At 28.5% G+C, this 26,725-nt stretch overlaps 1 protein-coding gene across 1 annotated transcript; it reads right to left on the minus strand.

Moving 5' to 3' along the window:
- LOC107450008 (polypeptide N-acetylgalactosaminyltransferase 13) lies at positions 1-23,026 on the minus strand. The gene is made up of 13 exons (XM_043043570.2): positions 22,743-23,026; positions 19,110-19,499; positions 17,645-17,813; positions 15,013-15,179; positions 14,871-14,926; positions 13,897-14,048; positions 13,003-13,173; positions 11,970-12,087; positions 10,578-10,758; positions 7,958-8,097; positions 5,145-5,243; positions 3,648-3,782; positions 1-458 (listed from the first exon to the last, which is right to left on the minus strand). Exons 2-13 carry the CDS (start codon positions 19,324-19,326, stop codon positions 303-305), a joined length of 1,761 nt encoding a protein of 586 aa, XP_042899504.1. The 5' UTR covers positions 19,327-19,499; positions 22,743-23,026; the 3' UTR covers positions 1-302.
- Positions 23,027-26,725: the final 3,699 nt, after the last annotated feature.

Below are 26,725 nucleotides of genomic sequence, written 5' to 3' on the forward strand. Positions count from 1 at the left end.
TACCAAAATATATACTTTTTATTACAATTATTGTTTTTTACCCCTTAAAAAGATTGCAGAGTGCATTTCTCAAAAGAAAAACCAGGTACAATATGAAAACATATTTACTAAAAGAATATGAAACAATAGATATATATGGAATGTTGTAGTTGGTCTTTAAAATAATAAGTTTTTATCAAAAGTAAAACTATTAGACTTGATCAAATGAAAAGTCAATAAATAACAACAAAAAACGAACAAAAGAAAAAGAGGAAAATTTTTGCAGTGATTATTAAGTAACAGAGCCCATTGTTATTGGAATATTAGAGGGAAGTGTCAGCTTGCCACTTGAAGTTGGTGTTCATAACCCATTTTTGTGATTGCCGACCATCACATTTCTTGAGTGTGGGAAGTGTGATATCATCATCGTCTGGCTTATCTAAGCAACGGCCCGTCTGGGAATGTGTGATTGTTTGTTCCTGAAATTGAGAATATTGCTTTCATCACTTAAGATGTGTTTTGTGGAGAAAATAGAGTAGCGAATTTCAAGTAAACAACATTGTTTTCAATCCGTTCACTCAATAAATACAAAGGTGGTAAAAGAATATTTGATATCTACACATTGATATGAACTTAATGAGTAAGACAATTTAGAAAAGGGCATTACCCAGGGTGCATATCCAAATTATTCAACAAAAAAGCACTTTTCAAGCACCCAAAAATATTTTAAGCACTCAAAAATATCATAATTAGGCAAGGGGTTGGAAAGTTTTTAACAATTGACTGTTTTATCTTGTTTTAAGCATCATGTAAAAAAAAAAAAAAAAAAAAAAAAAACTTTTGGCATTGTTTTTGACAATTGTCAAAAATCACGGAATTATGAATCATGTGTAACGATTGGCGTTTTTATACGCTACGGACTGTCAATTCGCCGAAATAGATAGGGGTTGAATTAATTGTGAAAACGTTGAATAGAACAATGTGAACTGTGTCGTTTTGCATAATTCGAAGCGAAAATCAACATAGTTAAGGAAAAATCTCATTTTGAAAAAGGGAAAATTAAGCACTTTTTAAAAACACTCAATGAAAAAAGCACCTTTAATGGCTTTTAAAAAACGAAATAAGCACCTTTAAGCACTTTTTAAAAACACTATGCACCCTGTTACCTTATTAAAAACTAAGTGACTGAATTTTGAGATACTTAATTGTGTTTTCAAATTCAAAAACGCAATTATCTAAATCTACAAAATTGGACAGAGTTTTATTATTAGTTTTTTTGTAAAGCTATAACTTTAACCACTAAATAATAACTATCATTAAATAATTAGCTGACATTTAATTATTAGGTTAATATATAATTTCTTTCAAGTGATACTCAAATTCTATATTTCAAAATTTCCATTGATAATACTTATTCAATATTTGTGACCCATCTCAAATTTTCTCCATTCAGGGTAGTCACTAAATCTGGAGAGAAAAAAAATTCCCTGTGTACTTAACCACTTAATTCTGAGCTACATCACACTCTTTCAATTATATTACAATTAACTAGAAAATTACTTAAGAAATCCTGTCAGAAAAGTATATTTACTTTTAATTTATGTATTTGAAAAAGTAAGAGGATAGTCAAATTTTAGACAATACAAAATCTAAAAAAAAAAAAAAATTTAAACTGAAAATAATTGAAATACTAGGGGGAATATTTTTAAAAATAAACTTATTAAAATAGTTCACATTTAAGGAATAATATTTTTTTATTATTTATTATTATATGTATAATTTCGAAAAATTCTCACTCCAAAAAATAAGTTAATAAGGCTTTAAAAAAAAGAAAAAATAGCATGCTAAATGTTTTAGCCTTACATTAAAATTCCTTTGATCATCAAAATAAATTATAAACAGCTTATAAAAAAAAAATCACAAAATAATATTTGAGAAGTTACATATATCACAAATTTAAATAATCTATAAAAGAGGAAGAAAGCAAATCTTTAATAAACTCAAAAAAAGATAGTTTTAAATGTTTGTTTGTTTTCTTTTATTTAAAGGAACTAACTTTTTCTAGGCGTAATTCAGATTACTTTCTGCCTAATTGTTAAAAATCAAAATTTTAGGCAGATAAGAAATATTTATCTCCTTCCCTTACCACAAATATTTCAAACTGAATTTTTTGATTAGTTAGATTATAATATTAGTTGAATAACAAAAAATGTTAATAGATCACATGCTGATACAACAGGAAGTGTTGTTAATTACAAGTGCAAGTAAATGTTTGTAATGATTGGAATATTATAATTTCCAATTTTTGGCCCATAAAATATGGAGATTGGGAAAAGCATCGCACCTTGGGATATTTAAAATTTTTAATACTGCAATGGCAACACCAGCATTTTATTTTTACCCTTAACTAACAGATGTCAGCACTGCAAAAGTTAGTATCTGAAGCTTTAAAGGATAAGAAATTTCATCCCTTAAAACTAGATTTACTTTTCACTCTATTCTCATTTTCTAAACATTACTTTTAAAAATATTTAAAAGAATTTTTTTGGTTGAAGAAAAAAAAAAGAATTTTAAATGTTTCAGTTTTTAGAAAATGAGGATATTTTATTAGGATTGCCCACAATTTTTATTTCTTTTAAACCATGTCCCTTAGGACAGTGTTCCCCGAACCCCGGTCCGCCCATTTAATTGAAACTGAATTTAAATTCATAGGTTTATACCCCAAATTAAAAATATTAGTGTTCCATTAAAATTTCATTTATTTAAAAAAAAAAAGAGGCCCCCGAAGGTAGTGCCATAAATTTTTTAATGTTTTAAAAAGTTTTAAAAAAAACGAAAGAAAACCATTGCAACTATTTTCTCTTTCAATTAGTTTTAATTTTTAAAAAATCAATCATCATAACAGTAAATATCATTAAAAAACACGAAAGCATGGCCAAAATTTACATTGGAACTAATGAAGAGCTTCGTCTTCTCTCTCAATCGTGACTCATTGATTTAACGTTCTAGTAAGTTAAAATGTTAAATCACTTTATCTTTAGTTTTTGGTGCAACTGTATTTTATTTCAATGCATGTTTAAATACAATTAAATTAAAATTAATAAATCAAAATAATCTAAAATAAAAAACCCAGTGGGCCACGGAAAAATTATCAAACGTTGACAGGTCCGCTATGATAAAAAAGGTCGGGGAACACTGCGTTTTGATAATAAGGCATATTGTACCTTGAAACACATTCTATAATTTTTGTAAACAATACTATAATATGCAATACAATAATATGCATATTTTTAATATATTTTACAATAAGTAATCTATAACATATCTTTCAGTATATAATCTGTTCCTTATTTACAATAATGTGTTTTTCCCCAGTTATCAGCAATGTTACACTATTTTTTTTAAAAAATATTTTTCCTTCTTTTTATTTCTAATTTGGAATTTCTTTTGCTGTGCGGTAATTCAAAGAAATCGTAGCTAAAAAATTCAAAATTGAAATTTTTTTTAAGAAAAAATATAAGACAAAACACTTTTTTTAAATGTAAGACACTTTATGGCTGTTTTTTCTTTCAAGTTTCTTTATTTGCTTTAAACTTAGCTGAATTAAAATATATGATGAATCATGTCGCATAACAAAAATTATGAATAAAACACCAAAGAAGAAATACCTCTTTACTGAAAGACCACATCTGATTACCGCCCATACCATGACAACGCAATAATTTGACAGGACCTTCACTCGAAGCGGCATCCAGACAGTTGTCATCGGACATGATTTGCTGACGTTTGGTATATGCAAACACCTATGCGATATGTCACAAGTTATTTATGTTAGAAGACAAAATCGGAAAGAAGGCAGATCAACTTTAAGGATTGAAAATCAGTTTTGCCTTAAGAGGACGCCATACAGCGGAAGAAAATTATCGTCACAAAGTCGCTTTCTCCTTCATTACTTATTTAAAATTTAAAGTGTAGAAAAAATGAGTACAGATAAACCTGAAAAGAAAATTTTAAAATATACAAATGAAAACAAATTATGAGATAACTTAGTATTACCCAACAGAGAAGTTCTTCACTAATAATTTGCTTGCATTTTAATATTTTGAAGTATTTTTTTCAGCAATTGAAATTTCATGACTTACTATAGGTTTGCCTGAGCTTACTTTTTTTTCTCTTTTAAATTAGTTATGAAGGAGAAAAAGAATTTTTTGACGAAAATTTTCCTCTGCGGTATGTCGCCCTCTTAAGCAAACATCCATCTATGTGCCTAAGCAAAATTATATAGTGTACAAAATAAAAAAAAGGAATATCCCGCATAACTTTTGTTGTAGTGATCTGATTTTGAGGTACAAAGTGTCGATCTTAATGGCTTAAACTCAACAAAGTGTCAATCTTAATGTCCTTTCTATCTTCAGCTTTTTCATAAATTTTCTCTTGGTTTTCCATTTTATGTCTTTTCGATGCTTCAGTCAGCTGCGCTCTTAAGAATTTTTATTTAAGTGTTTAATATTTTTACCGATATTGTTATACCTCTACCAAAATTTATGATTGCTTCAAATGATTAAACAAAATTTTTTTAAAAATAATTTTGGTAAAAAAAAGCAACTTATAACTAAACGTTTTTGCTGAAAGTAAATTAGTTTGTGGTTCTCATCCAATTCACTACAATTTAATGACCATTGAATTCTTATAGTTAATTATTTATATGTAATTAAGAAATGGATTGAATTTTTGTAATGACAAATTCAAATCTTAAAAAATTTGATACTGCATTTTTTTTAAATGTTATCATAGATTAATGAGGGTCTCATTAAAATACACAGTTTATGAAAATGTGGATAGAATTATTCAATTTTTTTTATATAAAATAACGAAAGAGTACTGAAATTTCAGAAAATCATAAGCCCAGTAAGATAGATGTCTTAAATACTTAGTTCAAGGAGTGGGTAGTTTCTCTAATCAAACTTGCTGACTGATAATTGATTGCTGACTCATAGGACCAAACATGCGTTTCATGTTAAGTGATATTTCACAAAGCGGTTTTGAGTTAATGAGGTTCGACTGCATTTCTTTAATAAAATAAATCACTATTTCTGTAAAAAAAAAAATCAAAAAGTTCTAAGCGAAACACACAAAATATCAAACAATAAGGCAAAAGTAATTACCTGGTTTCCTCCAAGGCCATGGCAAGAACCCATCGCAACATTTTCTCCACTTTTACGACCAAATGTATCTAAGCAATTAGCACTTTCAATGTTTTTAATCTACAAAAATAAATAAATAAATTTAAAAAAAAAAAACAATACTGAATAACAAGAGAATTTTGGAAAAGAAAGATTAACTTCTTGTGATAATATGAAATATTTTTTAAAAAAAGGGGCTTTTTAACCACAAGAAGTTTGGTTGATAGGTTTTAAAGGCACTCAAAAATTAATGAATTACTAATATTTTTATTTTTAAAAACATTAATTTCACCTTAAGTCATGTTAAAATGTTATTGCTCATTGAATCATTTCCAAGAGCCAATTTTGCGTCTAAAATAATCATTTGGCTCAATATTGTTTTTAATCATAGCTTAATTTACTTAAAATGCTTCACTAATTTCAACTGTAACTAAACATTTAAAAAACAAAATTTGTGAAAAACATTGTATAATTATTGAATTGCCAAGCCCAATTTTTTGTTTTCTTTAATAAACTGAACAGAAAGGTAAATTTTAATTTTCAAAATAACCATAACTGATATCTTCTAAAAATAGGAAATAAGTAAAGGTTCCACAATTCAGCATTGTTTTAAAAATATCAGAATAGGAAAAATTTAATTAATCAAGTTTCTTTTCCAAAAAAATTTGAAATTTCAAATTGAGTAGAATAAGACACTTCAGTCTTTTCAGTACAATTTGTGGTTGATTCGAAGTATCTCATTTTTTCAATTTTATAATTGTTCATTATGTTTTAAGATGTATATCAGGCTTCAATAAACTAAATTATGCTTTTTTAAATTATGCTTTTATAAATTATTAAATAAATTTCTAAATTTTTTAAATTATGCTTTTCTAAAGCATAATTCAGCTGAAAAGTGGTAAGTTTTAAAACGATTACATAATAAGTTCAGTTCAACTGAAAAGTGGTAAGTTTTAATATGATTACATTATAAGTTTAATTATATAAGCACATATTTATAAACTTGGATAGCAGTTTAAAAAAATTTTATTTCTAAAAATGATTAATAATTTTTATAATCAAGTTTGCTTAAAACGATGAACCAAAAAATATATTTACTTATTTAATTAATTATTTATTTTTGCCACTTATAGCTGCAATCAAGTAAAGAACAAAAAAAAAATATATAGCAAAACTTTTTTGTCCATTATTGTCTTCGAAATTAAAAAAAAAATTTAATAAACATAAAAATAATAGTTAAATTAGCACAAGTTTCAGGTATGTACATTTACTAAACAAACCAAAAACATTTCTTTTTGAAATGCTGCAGTATTGGAAGAAAATTGAATCTTTAAAACGAAGCAAACCTACGCATGTAAGTTCTCTTTCATGGAGTGAAATAAAACTTTGAAGGGAACATATTTATATGTCCCCAAAAAGTTGTCAAATCGGGTTTACAATTACTGGGGATAAGAATGTGATTTCGTAGTGTGTTATTCGCATTAAAAATGTCTTTTCGGATCAGACAATCGGCTTTTCTAAATAGAATTAGCATTTTAGTGAAAATAGTTGCAGTTATGTTACTAAGCTTTTTTCCTAGTATGTCCAGAAACAAAATAATATAGAATTTATANTGGAAGAAAATTGAATCTTTAAAACGAAGCAAACCTACATATGTAAGTTCTCTTTCATGGAGTGAAATACAACTCTGAAGGGAACATATTAATATGTCCCTAAAAAGTTGTCAAATCGGGTTTACAATTACTGGGGATAAGAACATGATTTAGTAGTGTGTTGTTCACATTAAAAATGTGTTTCTGGAGAAGACAATCGGCTTTTCTAAATAGAATTAGCATTTTAGTGAAAATAGTTGCAGTTATGTTACTAAGCTTTTTACCTAGTATGTCCAGAAACAAAATAATATAGAATTTATAGTGATGAAAAAAGCAACATTTTACAACTCTTCAAAACTAAAGACAATAGGAACTATTTCTGTGAAAGATAGTTTATTGTAATTAATGTGGAAATTACGCTTTACCTTTAAAAAGTATTTAAGTATAACCCAAAGCCAATCTATTATAAATAACAGCTCTTTTTAAATTACATTGCAATTGTAAAATAAATAAAGAAAATTCTGAACCAAATCTTCATTATTTCCCTTTAAATATTGCCTCAAAGTTTTAAACCAATTAATTGAATAAAACTGAAAGAATTTTGGAAATTTTTGGCTTAAACACCTGAAGTGAAAATAGTATTTTTCTTAAACTCAATTTTAAAATATAATGGACACGATTCTTCATAAATATCACTATCTTATTGAAATTTTTCACGCTCTTTTTTTAAAATAGAACTTATAGGATAATGAATGCAAGAAATATTTTTTATTTAATCTTAACTTATTTTTCAAGTCAATATATGGTCTCGAAAAAAAATATCTTACTCGTTAACAAAATATACTTATTTCAGTATGTTTTGTTTTCCTTTGTTATTTCAGTATTCTATTTACAGATTGTCAATGAAATAGTATTGTGTGTTATTTGTTTGATAAATTATATAAGGTTTTACATAAATGCCTTGATAAAATAATAAGAATTAAAAAATACTGACATTCTGACAACCAATAGGACAAATTAAAAATAAGCCTCAAGATATTACATTAATTCTAAANGTTTTCAAGTTGCCAATTATTGAAAAAGCAGTTCTCATAAAAAAAAAAAAATACCTGTAAGTTATTGCAACAACAACAAAAAAAACGGTAAACACTTACTGAAATTCAAGAAATCAATTATAAACCAACAAAAAATTTATCTACTTACTTCACCAAGATAAAAATAGTCAAGTGGCATTTGAGACTCCGGGTATATATTTTCTAAATACCAACGGAAATTTTTACATTTTAAATCAGAACGCAACCTCTTCCTTTCAGTCAAATCACCTATATCAGCTTGACGAGCACCTGAAAAATACATCATTTAATATATAAAAATATTCTCGAAATCAAGGCACATTTTTCCCTTTATTAAAGTTTCTAAAAAAATCATATGTGTCGATCCACTGCAGTTAATTTAGCAAAATATTACATTATATTTGGGTTTTTTCTGTTAACACCTTGTAAGTAGAAAGCAAAGGTATTGAATGTATCATAAAAGATTAAAATTTGCATTTAGTTTAAATGTTGTAAGAATCCATGGTTTTCTTTAGTTAAACTGTGTAAGCATCAACATTCTATTGTTTACTATAGACAGGTTACATGCAGACCCGGATTATACCTTTCGTAAGCCCTAGGCACAGAGCCGGATTATACCTTTCATGGGCCCTAGGCATAGCCGTTTTTGGGCCCTCCCCTCCTTCCCCCACTCCTCCCCTCTTTTCAAAATATATGCAAAAATTTTCTTGCATATTTTTTTTAACATTTTTATTAATATGGATTTTAATTTACAAATTTGTTTATCGAATTTTATCTGCAATACCGACATACTACCTATATTGCAGTTGATATCGATAATACCATTATGATTAGTTCAATCGATAACAATGTTAAAGATAAACTTGTGAATACTTTTCCTTACGTTCACATTGCATTAAGTATATATTTGTCGATTCTTGGATCAAATGCAAAAGGAGAAAGATCTTTCTCCAGATTAAAATTGATGAAAAATTATTTGCGTTCAACAATGATCGTTTGGCATTGCTCGCACTTATGCCTATTGAATACGACATTTTGCGTAGTTTTGGAATTCGACAGCTAATACAAGATTTCGTTGAATCCAAAAATCGCGAAAAATAGATCATAAGATTCTGCAAAATAATTTATTACCGAAAAATATTATACTTTTATATGTATCTTCATAATTTTGTGCAAAATACACTTGTTGTTTTTAAAGCTAAATTATTTTTGTCAACAAATTTTTTTCTCCCAAGTTTTTCGTAGGCCCCTGAATTTCGTAGGCCCTAGGCACGTGCCTAGTGTGCCTATAGGTTAATCCGGCCCTGGTTACATGTAAAAACCATGTGATCCTCACTGCACATGACATGAAAATTCATCCTACTTGGATAACCACTTTTCAGGGGTGATTGTGACACAAAGTGAAAAACCCTAAACATTTTAAGTGCAAAAAAAAAAAAAAAANAAAAAAAAAAAAAAAAAAAAAAAAAAAAAAAAAAAAAAAAAAACGATATCAAAATAACAGTTTACATACCATATTTGTTTCTTATTTAATATAATTTTTTGAACTAACATTTTTAATTTAATTACCTACTAATAAAGAATATCACACCTTTATAGTAACTACAGGGTAGCTGCTACATTTTAGATTTTCAAATTCATGACTTTCTATGACTAATTCTAAGAACTTTTCATGACTTAACAAAGTTACTATTTTCTCTGATAAAAACAGAATAATACATTTAAAAAGCATTATAATAACATTAATAATAGGTGTAACCAAAACTGTTATACTCTGCATCTCTATATTTATAGATTTTAAATTTAAAAAACAGAGTAAAGAAAGAGTTGAAGCAATAAAATAGCTGAACAAATATTTTTTTTTTCCTGCAGAATTATATTCTAAAGATACTTTTCTTGTTCATCAAAAAGGAAAGAAATACTCCCGATTTTTCCGTTCTCATTTCCGAATAAAAAAAAAATTTGCCAGAGACTGGCTTGCTTCAGCTAGAATTTTAAATTGATAGAATAAAAAATAACAAGTAATAATACTAATTCTGAAATCACAGAAGAAGTTTAAAAGATACTTTGCTCTAGAAATAATGTTTCTCTTTCATTTTTTGAAAGAGCACCATAATTTTTAAAGAACATGATAAAAACCTTTTATATTTTAATAAATTACGACTCTGAGTGGGGATTTTGTTACAAATTCAGATATTCGGAACACCGTGAAATTGGGGGGGGGGATTCCTTTTTAAGAATGAAATTTTTCGGAGACCTAAATCCATGACTTCCCATGATTTTTTTTAAAAAAATAGTTAAAATCATGACATTTCATGACAAATTTTGTTACATACCGAAATTCATGACTTTCCAGGTGCGCGGATACCCTGTAACTAATTCAAGAAAAAAATTTCTTCTTACAAGAATCGCGATATTGAACCAGGTATCCCAACACTGGATATATAAAAACGGGCTTTCACTGCAATAATTAAATCTACTCAATCAGCTTAAAAATGTATGATCTTCACAGGTTTCAAAAACTGTTATTATTTTTTATGAATAATTTCACTATACAGTTTTATACGGATGTTACTCCAGGCATCCCAACACTGGATACCTGGTGCAATTGTTCAGGTAAGGGTACCCAACATTGTGTAATTAGAAATGATAATCGAGCATTTGGACGTCAGCTAGGCGAGGGTAACAAGTTTGGATAAAGAAATTGTAGCCAGCACATTTAAGTGAATAGGAAGAGAGCAATAACTCACCGGGGTTTATAGCATAGTAGAAATCTTTCCATTCATCTAACCAAACTTCTGCAAGACGGGCATTATTGTGGTTAACCACCTTGCTCGTGCCTCCAGGAAAAGTGTAGGGTGTAGATTTCCTGAACACATGGCCTACATGAGAGCATGTGACTATTTCCAGGGTACCTCCACACATCCAAATCTAGATTTTAAAAAAATTACATCAATCCTCATCATCAATAAATGATGCATAGGTCATAAAAGAAAAAACGTTTAAGTAAAAAAATGATGTTCGAATCAGACAAGTACATATTTTACATGTAATTTTATTCGATGTATAAAACTTTCAGTGAGTTTATTTCAACCTCCTTAAAGAATATATTTATATTTTCATAATTTTGATCATTTGAAAGAATATCTTAAGGTTTAAGCTCAGTCACAGGTAGCGTAGCCAAATTATTCAACAAAAAATAAGCACTTTTCAAGCACTCAAAAAATATTTTTAAGCACTTTAAAAAATATCATAATTAGGCAGAGTTGGAAAGCTTTTGATAATCGACGGTTTTATCTCGTTTTAACCCTAATGTCATAAACAAAAAAAAACCCTTTTTGCCTTGTTTTTGACAATTGCAAAAATCATGAAATTTTGAATCATGTAAAACGAATAGCGTTTTCATATGCTATGGGCAAACTATACGCCGAAATAGATTGGGGTTGAATTAAATATGAAAATGTTGAATAGAACAAAGTGAACTGTGTCTTTTTGCATAATTCGAAGCGAAAATCAACATAGTAAAGGAAAAATCTTATTTTGAAAAAGGGAAAATTAAGCACTTTTTAAAAACACTCAATGGAAAAAGCAGGCTTTAAGGGCTTTTAAAAAATTAAATAAGCACCTTTAAGCACTCTTTAAAAACGTTACACACCCTGAGTCAGGGCTGCCACTGATAACTGTAAAAAAAATTCCCTGTGTTTTCCCAGCACATATTATACACAATATATTAAAAGGAAACACACATTCACTGCGATCTTGTGAACTGTATTAGAATAAAGATACTAGTTTTAGTTGCTGAAAAAACTTGGAGAAATAAGAAACAGCTCAATATAAAACAAATTATGCTATAATAAATTAAATAATATAATATAGCTGCACTATCATCTTTAAATATCCCAAAGATTGTGCTTTGAGAGGTTCTGCATTTTTAAAAAAACAAAAATAAGAAATAAAAATATCTGTTTTTACCCTGTACATATTATACACAATATATTATGTGCACATTGATAAAAAAAAGAATTCATATTTTCCATTTTATTATCTAAACAGTATCAGAAACTTATGTATTTGTACTGAGTATTTGTATCTTTCCATGAGTCATTTGGTATAGCTGTGTTTAAAAATTGTAAGTAACATACTCGAAATGAAAGTTCCAAGTTTTCTCCACCCCAAATGTGCATTCCTTCATCATATTTTCCAATCTCAATGAAGAAATCTCGATCGATCGAGAAAAGTCCACCAGCCATGGTTGGGGTCCTGGAAAAAAAAATGATGAATAACATTCTTTTTTCCATAAACTTCATTAAATTTCTTAATTGCTGTTACTTTACATTGTTTATTTAACACATTTGCTGCCACTAAAAATGATATTTCCATCCTCAGAAGCCAGATTACAAAACAGGGTTTTAATAGTTTAATTGCTCCTTATATTTTACTAGGAAAACCAGAAAAACGAAGAAACATATTATTTTCTTGTTTAAAGAGCGTTTTTTTCCGACGCTCTGGAGCGTCAGTGGCACACAGTCTCAACCTGTCTTCGTGAACACCACTGACGCTCCAGCGCGTCTGATCAATATTCTCAGAAATTACTAGCATATTGCATAAAATAGCAGCTTAAAAGGAATAAAACGGAATACCATTCAAGTATATGTAGTACCATTTATGAAACAATACTGAAAATATTTACAAATAATAAGCACAATATACAGATATTGGGAGTCATGCACATAAAAAAATTCAAACAAAAGTTTTGAAAACCAACCACAAAAAATTAAAAAATAATGTTTCACTAACGTGCCGAAACAACCTCTCCGTTCAACTCCCAAAGCCACACTTAACACAGAGCATATAACTTATCACAGTCGATCGACGCGCTAGCACATCGTCGGCATGCCAGGAGGTGCTGCTCTGACGTGCTAGTGCATCGGTGGCAGCGAACGTGTTAACTTCGGAATGTAGCTAAAAAGTAATTCGATAAAAAGCTTAACATATTATAGCTTCAAATTACGCAGAGGTACAAATTCAAAATGTCACAAAAGGAAATAAAGAAAAAAAATTTCATCAAAATTAATGCAGCTTATAACTTTATTTTAAAACTTAACATAAATAATCAAACGACCGGAAAGTAATACATAAAATAGTAAAATGCATATATATATATATCTTCCTTACCTGAGAGGTTGAGTGCGATCTCCCCCTCTTCTGTCAACTTCACGCTGGGGAACGCGATACCACCGAAAGTTGAGTTTCCAATTGAAACCACCCCATGTCATATCTGAAGCTGGCACATACTCAAAAGTTTCATCACTGATGACATCAATAATGGGGCACACAACTCTCTTCCTAATAAAACGTTTTGTAAAAATGTTTTAATAAAACAAAACAACTTAATGTCCTAATCAAGATATTAATTCAAGACAAAATTCATGGAGAACAATAATACCCACTACAGTGCAAAAGAATTTATTTGATTACTATTGGTAGAAAAAAAAAACATTGATAATTTTCTTAAAACGCAAAAAACTTAGTTTTTTACATTTAAAAAGTTTACTTACCAACAAGAAAATCACAACCGTTTTTATATTATACTACATGAAATCATGATACGCCTACAACTCATACTCAAGTTTTCAACACATTCAAGAATTTCCGTATGTCAAGCAAAAAATATTTATTTTGCTATTAACTACTTTAGAACTTCAAATTAACTAGAACTTTAAAATATTTTAATTGAAAACATTGCAAAATCAAACACAATCTTCATTATCACAAAATAAAGAATTTATATAGATGTATAATAAAGTTGGGCTTATAATGAACGATTTGAAAGCTTGGTCCAGAGGGCTCAAAGTGTTAAAAAAAATAATAAAAAATTTATTCTGTTTTTAACTTTTATCTGAGATTTAAGGGATATATAAACCATAAAAATTTCCAGAGACTTCATCCAGTGGAAAACTAACCCACGACCTCTTGGACATGGGCCCAGTGCCCTACCAACCAGGCCATCCCGGTCCAGATACATAATAATTGAAGAAATTCTTCCAAATGAACAAAATACATTATTACCTATCTTGAGCTATGCGAGACAGAAGAGGTTCCAGCCACCCTTTGGTGCACTCACAGTGCGCATCCAGAAATGTTATGATCTGTCCTGTAGTGGCAGCTGCACCAATAAGCCGGGCCCTTATCAAACCTGACCTCCTGCCAGTACGCATCACCTAAAACATCAATTAAGCCTCTTTAAAACAATTTTCTTGTATAACAATAGAAAAATATATAGTTAAATATAAAAAATTTAAAAAAACTTAAACTTTTAAAAACATATTTCAAAATACGATTCTTTTTAGACTTAAAACAAAATTGATTTTCTTTGAATTAAATGATAGTCTGAACGTCATAGAGTAGAATCTTTTATTTTTGAATGGCAATATTATTTTATGATTTTTAAAATCATATAATATTAAGGGTTTATAAAAGATTCCTTTGAATTCCCTATAAATAAGTTTGTCTGTACACAGAGAAATAAGCTCACGATTTGCCAAATAATATTTGAAAAGAAAAAATTATTCACAAAACTCAACAAGTACACCAAAAGTGGAAATAAAACTGTTTTTAGAAAAGTGGAGTTTTCATAATTCTACAACAAAGACCTTTCTTTTCTTTTTCTTAATGGTGGGCACTTGGGTCCATTTCCCATGGGCCACAGAATTGCTACTCTCTTATCGCTACCCAGTGGACACCTGAGGCTAGACCACGGCGGTGCTGCCCACGTCATACAACCAAAAACTCGGTTATAGGGCGGGTTACAACCACACGACAGAAAGGACATAGAACACAGAGAAAGTTACATCCATGCCTATGGTCGGATTCGAACCCACAACCACTGGCCCCATACAGTAACCACTGGACCAGTGATTTGCATAACAGAGATCTAAACACTCTATAAATGATAGAAAGGAATGATGTCATGTAAAAGTCAAAATTAAAATGGTGATGAGGTGAAAATGATATGAGTAAAGTAATACTTATTCATTACTTACTTTGGTAGGTATGCTGAGTTTGGCAACATAGTTTTCTAGTTTTTGTTGAAGATAATCTAAAACAAAATTTACTCAGTAAAAATAACCTTTTATTTAAAAAAAAAAAACATTTCCTGCATGCAGAATGAGAGTTGTTATTTACTTCGTTCACTAGCATCATCCACAAGAATAATTTCGGCAATTAAAGAAGCGGGTGAAGTGCGAATAACACTGTGAACTGTACGTAATAAGGTAGACCAAGCTTCATTGTGGAAAACAATAACAATACTGGTGGTAGGTAGAAGTTGAGGATATTCTTTGTTTCTGCACCTAAAACATAAATTAAATGTGGCTTACTCAACACTAAACATACCATAACTGGTCAAATGACCGTTTAAGAACTTTTGCATCGAAAATGCACTTATCATCTTATCATTTTTGCACATTTGACAGCATGATTTTTTTCTAACAATTATATACAGTTAATATTCTTTTTTTGTATTTTATTTGTTTTGAATAACACTTGTCAAATACCTATTTCTATCACAACCGGTCATATGACCAGGAGAGCAATTTATTGCTATATAAGGTTATCAAATCAGAAATTACAATGTAATGTGTGTTCAATGTGTTGCATTCGATTAGTTGCACATATCTGCAGAAACTGTTGCGTAATTAGTTCAATCAGAATAACTGTGAATTCAAATTTCAAACAAGTACCTAAAATTTTAGAGTGGCATTTTTGTGCAAGAAAGGGTGACAAAAAGAAAATGTTTTGGTAAGTAGCTTATATTTTATTTTGATAGCTTCACTTCATTTCTGTTAGTTTTTACCCAGAAAAATTTCAAAACAATCAAGACAGCACAAGTTCTTAGAAGAAATAATATTAATTATAAGAATTATAATTCTTATAATTATTTTTAAGAATTTGATAAGAATTATAGAAATAATAATAATTAGAAGAAATATGTTTACAGAAAATGTACAATGAAAACACTTTGTATATGTAAAAAATGTGTTGAGCAATGAATTAGAAATTCTTATTCTTTGTATTTACAATACATAAAAATTTGCAATATACAATTTTGCTTAGTTATAATAAAGTTTTTTTAATTAACTTTGGTCTGAATGTCTTAGTTCACAATCTCTATCAATTAACCCTGAATTTCAAAAATGTTATGCATTTCAAGTCCTCAAATGGAGCTTACGAACACTGTGGTAGATAGTAAAATAATCAATTTATCAGATAAATTTAGTACTTTGTTGTTTAGAATTATATTTAAATTTTTAATAAAGAACAAAAGAAGTTTTAAACTGATTTTTATAAATGAGGCTTGTTTCATTATGTATAAGTAACACTTATTTAAATATCCAAGCATGCAATAATCTGCGCAAAAATTCTATTTTAAAAAGGATTTTTTAAGGAAATTTACTCAAATTTAAGGAGTTTTCTAAAACATACAAAAACAAGTAGAATTTTTTTGAAAAATTGGCATGATTCTGTTAAATTCCATCGTAAAATAATTCTATTGCTGCCAACCTGGATAGAAAAAAATCTAGCAGATTTCACAAAATAATATTAATTTCGTGATAATTTCTACAAAATGTGCTAAATATTTTACACTGTGAGAATTGTAGGGATTTTTATAGTCATCAAAATAGAAAAATTGCAATATTTTCCAAATTATGATTAACATTAAATGAACTTGAAATGTTATGTATTATGTTTACTCATAATTTTAAATGGTAATAAGCATTTAATTCATCAACGATAGTTAAAAGGTTATTTAATTAACTTCAAAAGTTGAGTTCTGAATAAAAATAAATTTAACATTTTAGAACGAAAAAAGTTTTTAACTGATTTTTATAAATGAGAGTCACTTCATTATGCATTAGTAACACTCACTTAAATATTCAAGCAAACTATCATTTGCGCAAAAATTTGATTTCAATAGGGATTTTAAAAGGAAACTTATAGTGAACTGGGGTCAATACGCCGGAAATAATTTTTTCTCCCATATCAAGAAATTTTCTATATATGCAACAAGTCAATTTACCAGACAACACACCAAATTTTTTTTTTTTTAAAGTTTTATATGTAATAACTGCTTTCATCAACCAGCTGAACAAAGCAAACTTTCTGCAAAACTAACTTTCTACTTTTAAGCTCTGCACTGACTAAAAAATTTCAATGTATGATTTGTAGACTGCGCTTGTATAAATTGCAATATGTAGTTCTAAAATATCAGAAATGTAATATGAATTATGGTGGGTAAGTCATACATTTTGTTTTTTACAAATCGAAACAAAAGGCTTCGCAAGCTGCAAAAATGAAAATTGTGATGTAAAGCTGGCGCTATATATTTAGTATTATATAAAAATAATAAATACAGTGGAACCTGTCTAAATTGACCACCCTCGGGACCAAGTCCAATGGTCACTATATAGGGGTGGTCACTTTATGAAGACTCTTTAAATAAAACTTGTAGAAAATGGTCACCTTACTCAGGTGCTCACTTTTACAGGTTCCACTGTATTTCAAATACTTTCCAGGTCTCGTATCTCTCTTTTCTTTTTTTAAAAGAAAAAAAAACTTAATGTTTGACAATTTTTGTCTGATTTAAGCATTAAGAGATTACTATTTTATTTTCACAATTTCAGACATAGTTAAATGTTATGACACTTACAATTAATAAAATTCACATGATTATCAAATCTTTTCAAATCCTGTAAGGTATTAGGCAAGGTAAAACAAAAGTGATTAATATAAATTTTAAACAAACATAATAGCATACCCTTCCATTCGCACATCAATAATACTTCTGTTCAATGCAATACGATCACTGGCTAATAAATTAAATTGATTCAATTTGAATTTCTCATTTTTTAAAGGTTCTTCTTCTTTAGGAATAACAACTGCTTTTCCTTTCTCTCCTGGCCAATGGGAAGGATTGCTTTTGTACTCTAGAATTGAACAATTTTGTATAAATAAAGATAGTTACAAAACATTAAATGGCAATGCATTTAAAATTTAAATAATATTTATAATTTAAATAACCAAATATAAATAAGAAAAATTTAATAGCAGATATTTTTTAGGAAAAGAATTTCTTAACTCTTTGTATTGTTTGTAATTAATAAATTTTACAAAGAATCAAAATGGCAATTAACAAAATCAATTATTTAAAATTTAATATTTAATTCTATTACCTTAATGCTTTACATATTATAAGCCAGGGGTCAGTCTAGATTTTTTTTAAGAGGTACTACCTATTTTGTGGAAATTTAGACATAATTTGTGAAAATTAAAAATTATGTTAAAAATTCAACACAAAAATATGGTAAAGTAAGAAAATATTTTCACAAATTGTCACAACAAATAAAAATCATTTATGACTGATAAATGTCGATATATTTTTCCCCATACTGCCCCCATTTTACAAAAACAATTTTGCCATTGTAAATTTTGGACTAAAAATTGTATCCAAATTACAAAATCCATAAGAATCATTGTCAATAGTTAAATTTCAATTTGAATTTAATAAAAACATGCATTTAACATACTAATACTAGAAGCTATTTTTTATGAGAACATCTTCAACTGCGTCATACAGAAATAAGTTTCATAGAAAAAAAATGGTTCATAAAAAAAAATAAAGTTAGTTAGAATAAATTTACAATAGTATTCAAGATAATGAGTTAAATATTTAGATTCAAAACAATATTTTTATGAAGAAAAAAAACTTATTTGTCATTGTAAATTTTGGGCTAAAAATTGTATCTAAATTACAAAATCCATAAAAATCATTGTCAATTGTTAAATTTCAATTTGAATTTAATAAAAACATGCATTTAACAGTACTAGTACTAGAAGTTATCTTTTATGAGAATGTTTTTAACTGGGTCATACAGAAAAAAATTTCACATAAAAAAATAAAGGTTTGTTAGAATATATTTACAAAAGTATTTAAGATAATGAGTTAAACATTTAGATTCATAACAATATTTTTATGGAAAAAAAAACTTATTTGCCAGCCCTAAATATCTGGTCCATAATCGTTAAATGGTAAGCGGAAATTTTGCACTCTTATGTAAGATACATTGAAAATCTGATAATTTTTATTTCGTATTGTGCACCAAAAAATAGTTTTGAAATTCTAATTTTAAAAAAAATTCTTCAAAGTGTGGAAATAAATTCCTCATATTTCACAGCTTGACACAATCTCATCTTTTGAAAATATAAAAATATAGATCACTCACCAACAGCCTTCCACTTGACAAATTTTCCATTAGGAGCAGTTGGTGATTTAGAAGACAATTGCACTGTGTCTTGCACCACAGAAGAAGTCTTTTTACTACACCAGCTATTGCTACCTACACAGTCTGTATAATACATCAAAACTATAACTCCTAGCGTAAACCATATTAATGATGTGAGAATAATTATTTTACACGTGTATAATCGAAAACGGAGCATCTTTGTAGGGAAGCTAAGAAAAATTTATGATGATGATGATACTAAGAAAACTTCTATTCAAATTAAATATAAACATTGTCATGGATGTGAATACACAAGTTGTCCTATTTAGTCCTCCATAGTCAATCTTACTAAGGAAATTTTTGTCACTATCATGCTCGTCACATCACAACCTAAAAAGAAAGAGGCATTTAATATTGTGTTATATTTTAATAAAATGCCCACAATGTTATAACAGTGTTCTCCTTAATTGTTTTCAGAAGGGCAGTCCACCCTGCCTGCCCTTTAATCCCTACAATATAAATGCACCCTTTTTGGTAAAATAAGCCACCCGTCCCTTAAAAACATTGCCTTTTTATTCATATAACGTTTGCAAAAAAATTCATTCATTCATCAGTCAATAAGCATAAGCACAGATATAAATCTTCTCTCTATTGGTAGAAAAAACAAATTTAAAAAAAAGTTTTGGAGAATTAAGGCCTTTGCCCCCTTTACAGTGACATTTATTTTTAAAAAAATGGACAAATAATGGAATTTTTTTTAACTGTTTAATATTGCTCTTTATATTATTATAAAAGTTAAAAAATGGTTTCTTATTTCAAAAATAAAATTTTAAATGTAGTAACTATTGAAGTTATGATTTTTGCATACACATAAAAAAGTAATGAATTATGCACACATCTTATTCAATTAGAGCAAATTAAACAAAATTTTGAAACTAAATATAATATAACTAGTATTATATAATATAAAAACACATCAATATGCAGGGCTTAATCCAGGTCGATTTTGGTACCGTTTTTCGGTACTTTCACAAAATAAAAATAAAAAATTCGGTACCTTCACAAAATTAAAAAAAAAAAATTCGGTACCTTCAAAAAAAAAAAAAAAAAAANAAAAAAAACGCATCTTCAGGAAAATAAAGATAAAAAATTCGAAGGAATTAAAGTGCTGAATAGTTTTCCGAGCGGTTATTATTAACGGTTATTATAATTTAATCTTAGTATTCTGTATTTCTATTATTTTTTTAACCATTAATTCAAAAGTAAAAGTTAGCACAATATCAAAATAATAATTTGTTAATCATAATAAGTTCAATAAATTTTATTAGTAAGTAAGTTAAAAAAAATTTTAAACTTTATATAGATCTAATTTTTAACCTTAATATTAATCTGTATGGAAAATTCCATTATTTCTATGCTGGCTGGCTGTATAATTTTTATATTGAATTAATAAATGGAATTAATCTGCAAGCTGTCTTATAAGCAATTCCTTGCGCAATATGTGAATGTTTTTTATAGTATTGTACTTTTTGTATACATATATAGTTTTTTTTTAATCTTTTTTAGCTGTACTAAATTTTCACAAAAATAATTTTTTTTTCACAAAAATACTTTTTTCTCACAAAAATAGGTACTAGGATTGAAAACCTGGATTAAGCCCTGATATGATTTTCAATACATAAATTTTACATATCTTTTCCCTCCAGGGCCGGATTAAGCGCACGCGGGGCCATAGACCATTCAAATTCTTGGGGCCCTTCGATTAAGTTGTTTTTCTCGTATATTTTTTATTTGTTCAAATATAAAAGTATTTATATATCTTTTCATTTAAGAAAGCATATTTAAAATTAAAATAAATAATAATAAATTAAATTTTACTTTATTTTGTTAAATTAGAACTAAAAAATAATCATAACATTTAAAAAAAATTTTAATATATATTTAAAATTGATTTATTTTTTAAAAAATCATTGTTTTTCTTAATTTTTAAATTCCTTTTCAAAAAATCAAAGAAATTTGAATTGTTAACAATGACTTAAACAAAAAGTTTCATTTTAACTGACAAATACTATATTATAATTTTAACTTTTTCTATGATTATACTAATTTTCTTACACTTTTCTTTGTTTTTTATACATTTTATATTTTTGCGATAAAATAAAAAACTTATAGTTGTTCTGCTTCTGAACCTTTATTATAGTTGTTCTGCACTGATGAAAACACAAAATGATGGGCTTCATCAACAATCAAAAATATATACATTTATTTTACAAATTCCATATTATTAGGGTGGTGCCCTTCAGAGAATTAAAATAAAAAATTATCTTCATTGAAGCCGATGCTTTAAATCCGGCGTTCAGTGGCAGACTACTATTTCATATTGTTTTACGACACATGGCTTTAGCCCTCTGGTGGGAAAGACTTTAAAACAAAACTTACAACAATTACTTTTCTCAACAACTAAAATTTAGAATAGTGTGATTAAGCAAAATATGTGAACTGTTTGCAATTTCAAATTAATATTGAAATGTACAGGTTTAGAATTTTCTACAGTGAAAAGTCTGCGGAACTTCAGTATTAAAAAAAGTATACAAAAGCTAGACGTTAAGAACGTATCCAATGAGCGAGCAAAACGAGCATTGGATTGCGAAACAATCCGAAATCAACTTCGAAAGCAGCTCCAGGGGTTGGCGAGCGCCAGTGAGCAGGTAGCGAAGCCTCCTAGTTGTTATAAAATGTGCTAAATATTTTACACAAAGGGAATTTTTGGGATTTTTATAGTCATCAAAAAAAAAACTGCAATATTTTCCAGTTATGATTAACATTAAATGAACTCGAAATTTTATGCATTATGTTTTCTCTTAATTCTGAATAGTAATAAGTATTTAATTCATCAAAGATAGTTAACTGAATTTTATAAGGGCTTCTTTATGCATTAGTAACACGTATTTAAAATATTCAAGCAAGCAACAATCTGTGTAAAAATTCCATTTTAATAGGGACTTTTTGAGGAAACTTACTCAAGTTTAGGGAATTTTCAAAAGTGTCTAAAAACCAAGAGAATTTTTATTAAACCAGTAGAAACTGGCAAAATGCAGTAGTCTATTGGAAAATCCAGTACAGTTGGAAGCTATACAATAAGCAAGGTATTCTTTGTTATAAACAGTAGGGGCAGATAAGCCTTCATCCTTTTTTTTTATTGCCAACCACATTTTGATATTTGGAATTTAAGGAAGTTCGGCAACTGGAAATTTTTGACAACCTTAGTCTATGGCTCCCTAGATTCCAATTGCCCATGCTTTTCGCCGGTTTTGAGTTTTAGAATATAGGCAACTATTAAGAATTCGGGTTGGGAATTTCCGTTTCCGATACGGATATCAGACAGTATACGATACAGAAATATCCCCGTAAAAAATCATTAAAACACTTTTTCATGTACATGAATAGAAACCTAGCTTTTTTCGGCTCAGTTCTTAATGCAAGTTCTGTCAACTTCAATTTAATACAGTACCAGAAATGCATAATCTTAAAATATCATTAAATAATATATAATCTTAAAATATCATTAAATAATGCATAATCTTAAATTATCAGCTTTTAATTACATAATTAATTAAGCATCCCGGAACTTACCATCACAACTGCTTTCAGTAGAATTTTTATAGTTTCGATTAAATTTACATATCAAAAGAAGTCAACAACACCACAGAACAATTGCATTTCAACCTGACAAGCAGTCTTGACACTGTAATGTAAATGAAAACTTTCGTTCATTGTGTTCACGAACGAACAGTATTTTGGATCTATAAGTAAATAAGAATGAATGACTAAATAACGAATCTTTGTAAGGAAATAGAGAAAAAATCTTTGCAAACGCCAGTGTTCTATTGGCGATCGCAGCGCTCGAATACGCCATCTGGGGAGAGATCGGTTTCTTACCTTTGGCCCTTCTCCCTTTCCTGTCCTCCTCTTTTCAGTTGTATAGGAATGTACTACGATATTTTCGCTTTACTTAATATTTTTCCTTTTTATTGAATAAAGATATCTTTTAAAATTTCCGTGATGCTTCTCTTTAGAACTATGTTTAATGTAGTTTTCAGTTCCACATAGTGTTCCAACTTAAAAGATTTTAATAGATATGAAAATCATGAGAGAAAGTGACGTATTTTCTTCCTCTATGACTCTCCGCACGCTATTGGGGAAAGCATGCGAAATGTTGCCATAGGTAGAGAGTTCTGCTTCACGCCACCTGCAACCCATTTCGGTCACCAATATCGTTAACCCTACAGATCTGCCGCAACTTCTGAACTTGGGTGCGCTAAAGCTATCCTCTCGGCTCTCGCCAAGATTTAACAGATGACGTGTTCTACGAAAAGCCAGGTTTACACGGTAGGGAAAAAGGCACCACTTTAGGCTTGAAAACATGTGTCAGTTTGAATAAAGCTCTGAATACTTAGATAAAATAGTGATGTGCCGCCATCATAGTAACTGCAACTCTCTTGTAACAGCAACTTTCAATGCTGAAATACTCCCACACGGTCAACACATCTTTGAGAAATCTCTGAGATAAAAAAAAAAAGAACTGGATATTTCCAGATCCAGCAGACTTTTCTAAGATGCCTAAATATCCAACTGAAATCCAGGGGTCGCATCTGTATGATGTCTAGTAGATATTTGAATATTGATGTCTGCTGTAGATCCAAGAAACGTCTGACAGATATATATGACTTTTCACGGATATCTATGAGATATAAAGCAAGTAACATTGATATCTAAGGAACTTCTAATAGATATGATTTGCATACATTACCTGGATATTCAAGAGATATCTTAATTCTTCACAAACTTTATTTTACTAAATTAATGATCTAATATAAACAGTAAATTTATGCTTTCCATTCCATAATTTTATGAATAAAATTAATTCAATCATTACAGAATATAAAGTATAAATAGTCTAAAAATATTAGATCGTATAATTTTGCAGAGCAAATTTATGAAATTTGAATTTTTTGACAGCAATTTTTATATAAAGATTTAAATTTTTACAAATAATTCATAATTTATAAATAAAAAATTCTGTAGAGATTTGGAATTGTAAAATGAAAAGTACAATGATAAAAGCTCTTCATATTGAACAAAAGGTTTTTCTTATTAAGTAGATTTTCTTCAGTTAACAATGCTTTTTCTTTCAAATTGTTGAGATTTTAAGTTAATTTTGTGTGCAGAATAAGCATGAAGTTAGTTTTTATTTACAAAGAAATATTTTATCATAAAAATCGGTCAAAATAATGTAAGCAATATAAGGCTAAAGAGTTATTTATCACCCAATGAATTTAATTATTGCATTAAAAATTTATCTATAACTGAAATAATTTTTTTTGTAATGATTAACTGTGTAGCATCAGAGAAAATTTGTTTATGGGTAAATCTGTCACATCATAATCTGGAATTTGCTGCACATTCTGCACAATAAGACACATTTTAGTTGATGGGACCAATAATGTGATTATCTATGTTTTGAACTTAAAACTTATGAAAATTACAAAAGAGGCATTGGAATAAAACGAAATATATTGTTTAATATAAAATTTTAAAGTAAAACTCTAAATATTCCTACTTAAAGCTTGATAAAATTAACAAATTCACAATTAGTTCTTAGCTTTTAGTTCAAAACCTACATAAAACTACATGGAAAATTCAAAAGAATTTTATATACTAAATTTTTTGTATAGTTTGTTAGTATAAGGAAATTTTCTCAAAATCAACGGTTTTCTGAAAATGCATAGCAGAAATGCAGGAAATTCTGACAACGAAAAAATTTATAATTTGAAAATTAATTTTTGAGAATGAATTTCATTTGTCCCAAAAATACAATTTGTTAAAATTAAAAAAAAAGTTCAAAATACTAAAACCATAAAAGAATAATTTTTAACGATATGAAATTTACAACATTTCATGAGACGAAGACCATTAAAGAGCACTCGGGTATCAAAATGGTTGTTGATGCTGCAGCGGAATTTAGTATAGCCTAACATTATTAGCAGGGAAATAAGGATTTTTTTTACTCAAATGTTTGAAAAGATGTTACTTCAAATGCCGCTTGCCAATACCAGAAAGCCTGTTTGGTAAAATCAAGTGAATTTGTTGCGTTTCTTGTTTATCAATGGCTCCACTTACGGTCAAAAAAACGTCTTATTCAGACACACACGCGTCACAACCCGTTTATGGGTTGGGCCAATTCATACGTCCACTTATTCATCCACAGATCGTAATTTTGATCGGAACTAGAGAACGATCAATCTCCAATTCCGTACCCCCCATAGGTATGATTTGTTATGGGGTCATGAAGAACTTTGTGTGCCTACAGAATTAGCGTGAATCAGTCACAATTTATTACACGGGGAGTCTTCGACTGGCTGGGATCAAACTTATGACCTCTTTCTTGGACATGGGTCGAATGTTCAACCAACCAGACTTTCCCGACCTTGTAACGATTCAAAGCATCTCACTTTGCTTAAATTTTGAAGTTAGCTTCGAAACTAATGATTTTTCGTTGTGAAGGAAAAACTAATAGCAGTTAAAGCTATAATATTTTCCTGTACGTAATCTTATGACTAAAATTTAAAAAAGGAAAAAGAAACTACAGATATTTCTTATAATTTCGAGTTAGTTTTGGAGTCCTTGAATCTTAAAATGTTGGTGTTTATCTATGCAATTCCGAAAGATAACAAAGTCGTATTTTTTTCTCTCCATGAAAATAAAATGAAATTATTTTAATTAGGGGACTCGATAGGGACTAAGAGCATTTCCCTCCTACCTTTTTCTTTTTTATACATACATAGGTTATTTAAAATTCTTCTTTAGATTAAATTTGTCAATGCAAATGTATTAACTTTACAGTAAAAGTTAAAAATTGTAAATTTAATTTTTACTATATGACACTTTCCCATTTGGCTTTCAAATTTAATTTTTTTTTTGTTCTGAATTAATTTATTTTCAATTTTATTTTCTTTCATGCCACATTCAATAATTTCTTAAAATTAAAGCAATAAATAATAGGCGGCGAAATCAAAATACCTCTTTTTTTATGTGAATTTCCATTTTTAATTTCGAAATATGTGTAATTTAATTAAAATTTTGTTTTGATTTTTTGCAACAAATATGTATATTATTACAATTTTCGGATCGATGAAATGAGCACATGAAGCGATAAAAAAAGAAAGCAACCAGCAGTCCGATAATCAGAGATTGATAGTGAGCAAGAGACATAGCCTAAATATAATTTGAGTTGGAGAGCATTTGTTTTTGAGTTATTTTATGTCAAAGCTAATAATTTTTTTTATTGCACCGAGTAATTTTGTGTAGACAGAATTATTGGCAGTTGAATTATGAGGAATAATACGTCTAACACTATTTAAGTGCCGTTTAAATATAACACTGTCATTTGTTAGTTTTGGAGCTATTTAACTGTGAAGTCATGATATTTAATAAACAATCAAGACAATGGAATTTGAAAACTCAAGCGTATCCCTCTCCCTTGCCGCTAATATTGAAAAAACTGCCCTATCTACCCTGCTACTACTAATTACTTTGCTCTTTTTAGCGTAAATGTC

Source organism: Parasteatoda tepidariorum, chromosome 6 (assembly GCF_043381705.1).
Source record: "Parasteatoda tepidariorum isolate YZ-2023 chromosome 6, CAS_Ptep_4.0, whole genome shotgun sequence".
Taxonomy (NCBI): Eukaryota; Metazoa; Arthropoda; class Arachnida; order Araneae; family Theridiidae; genus Parasteatoda; species Parasteatoda tepidariorum.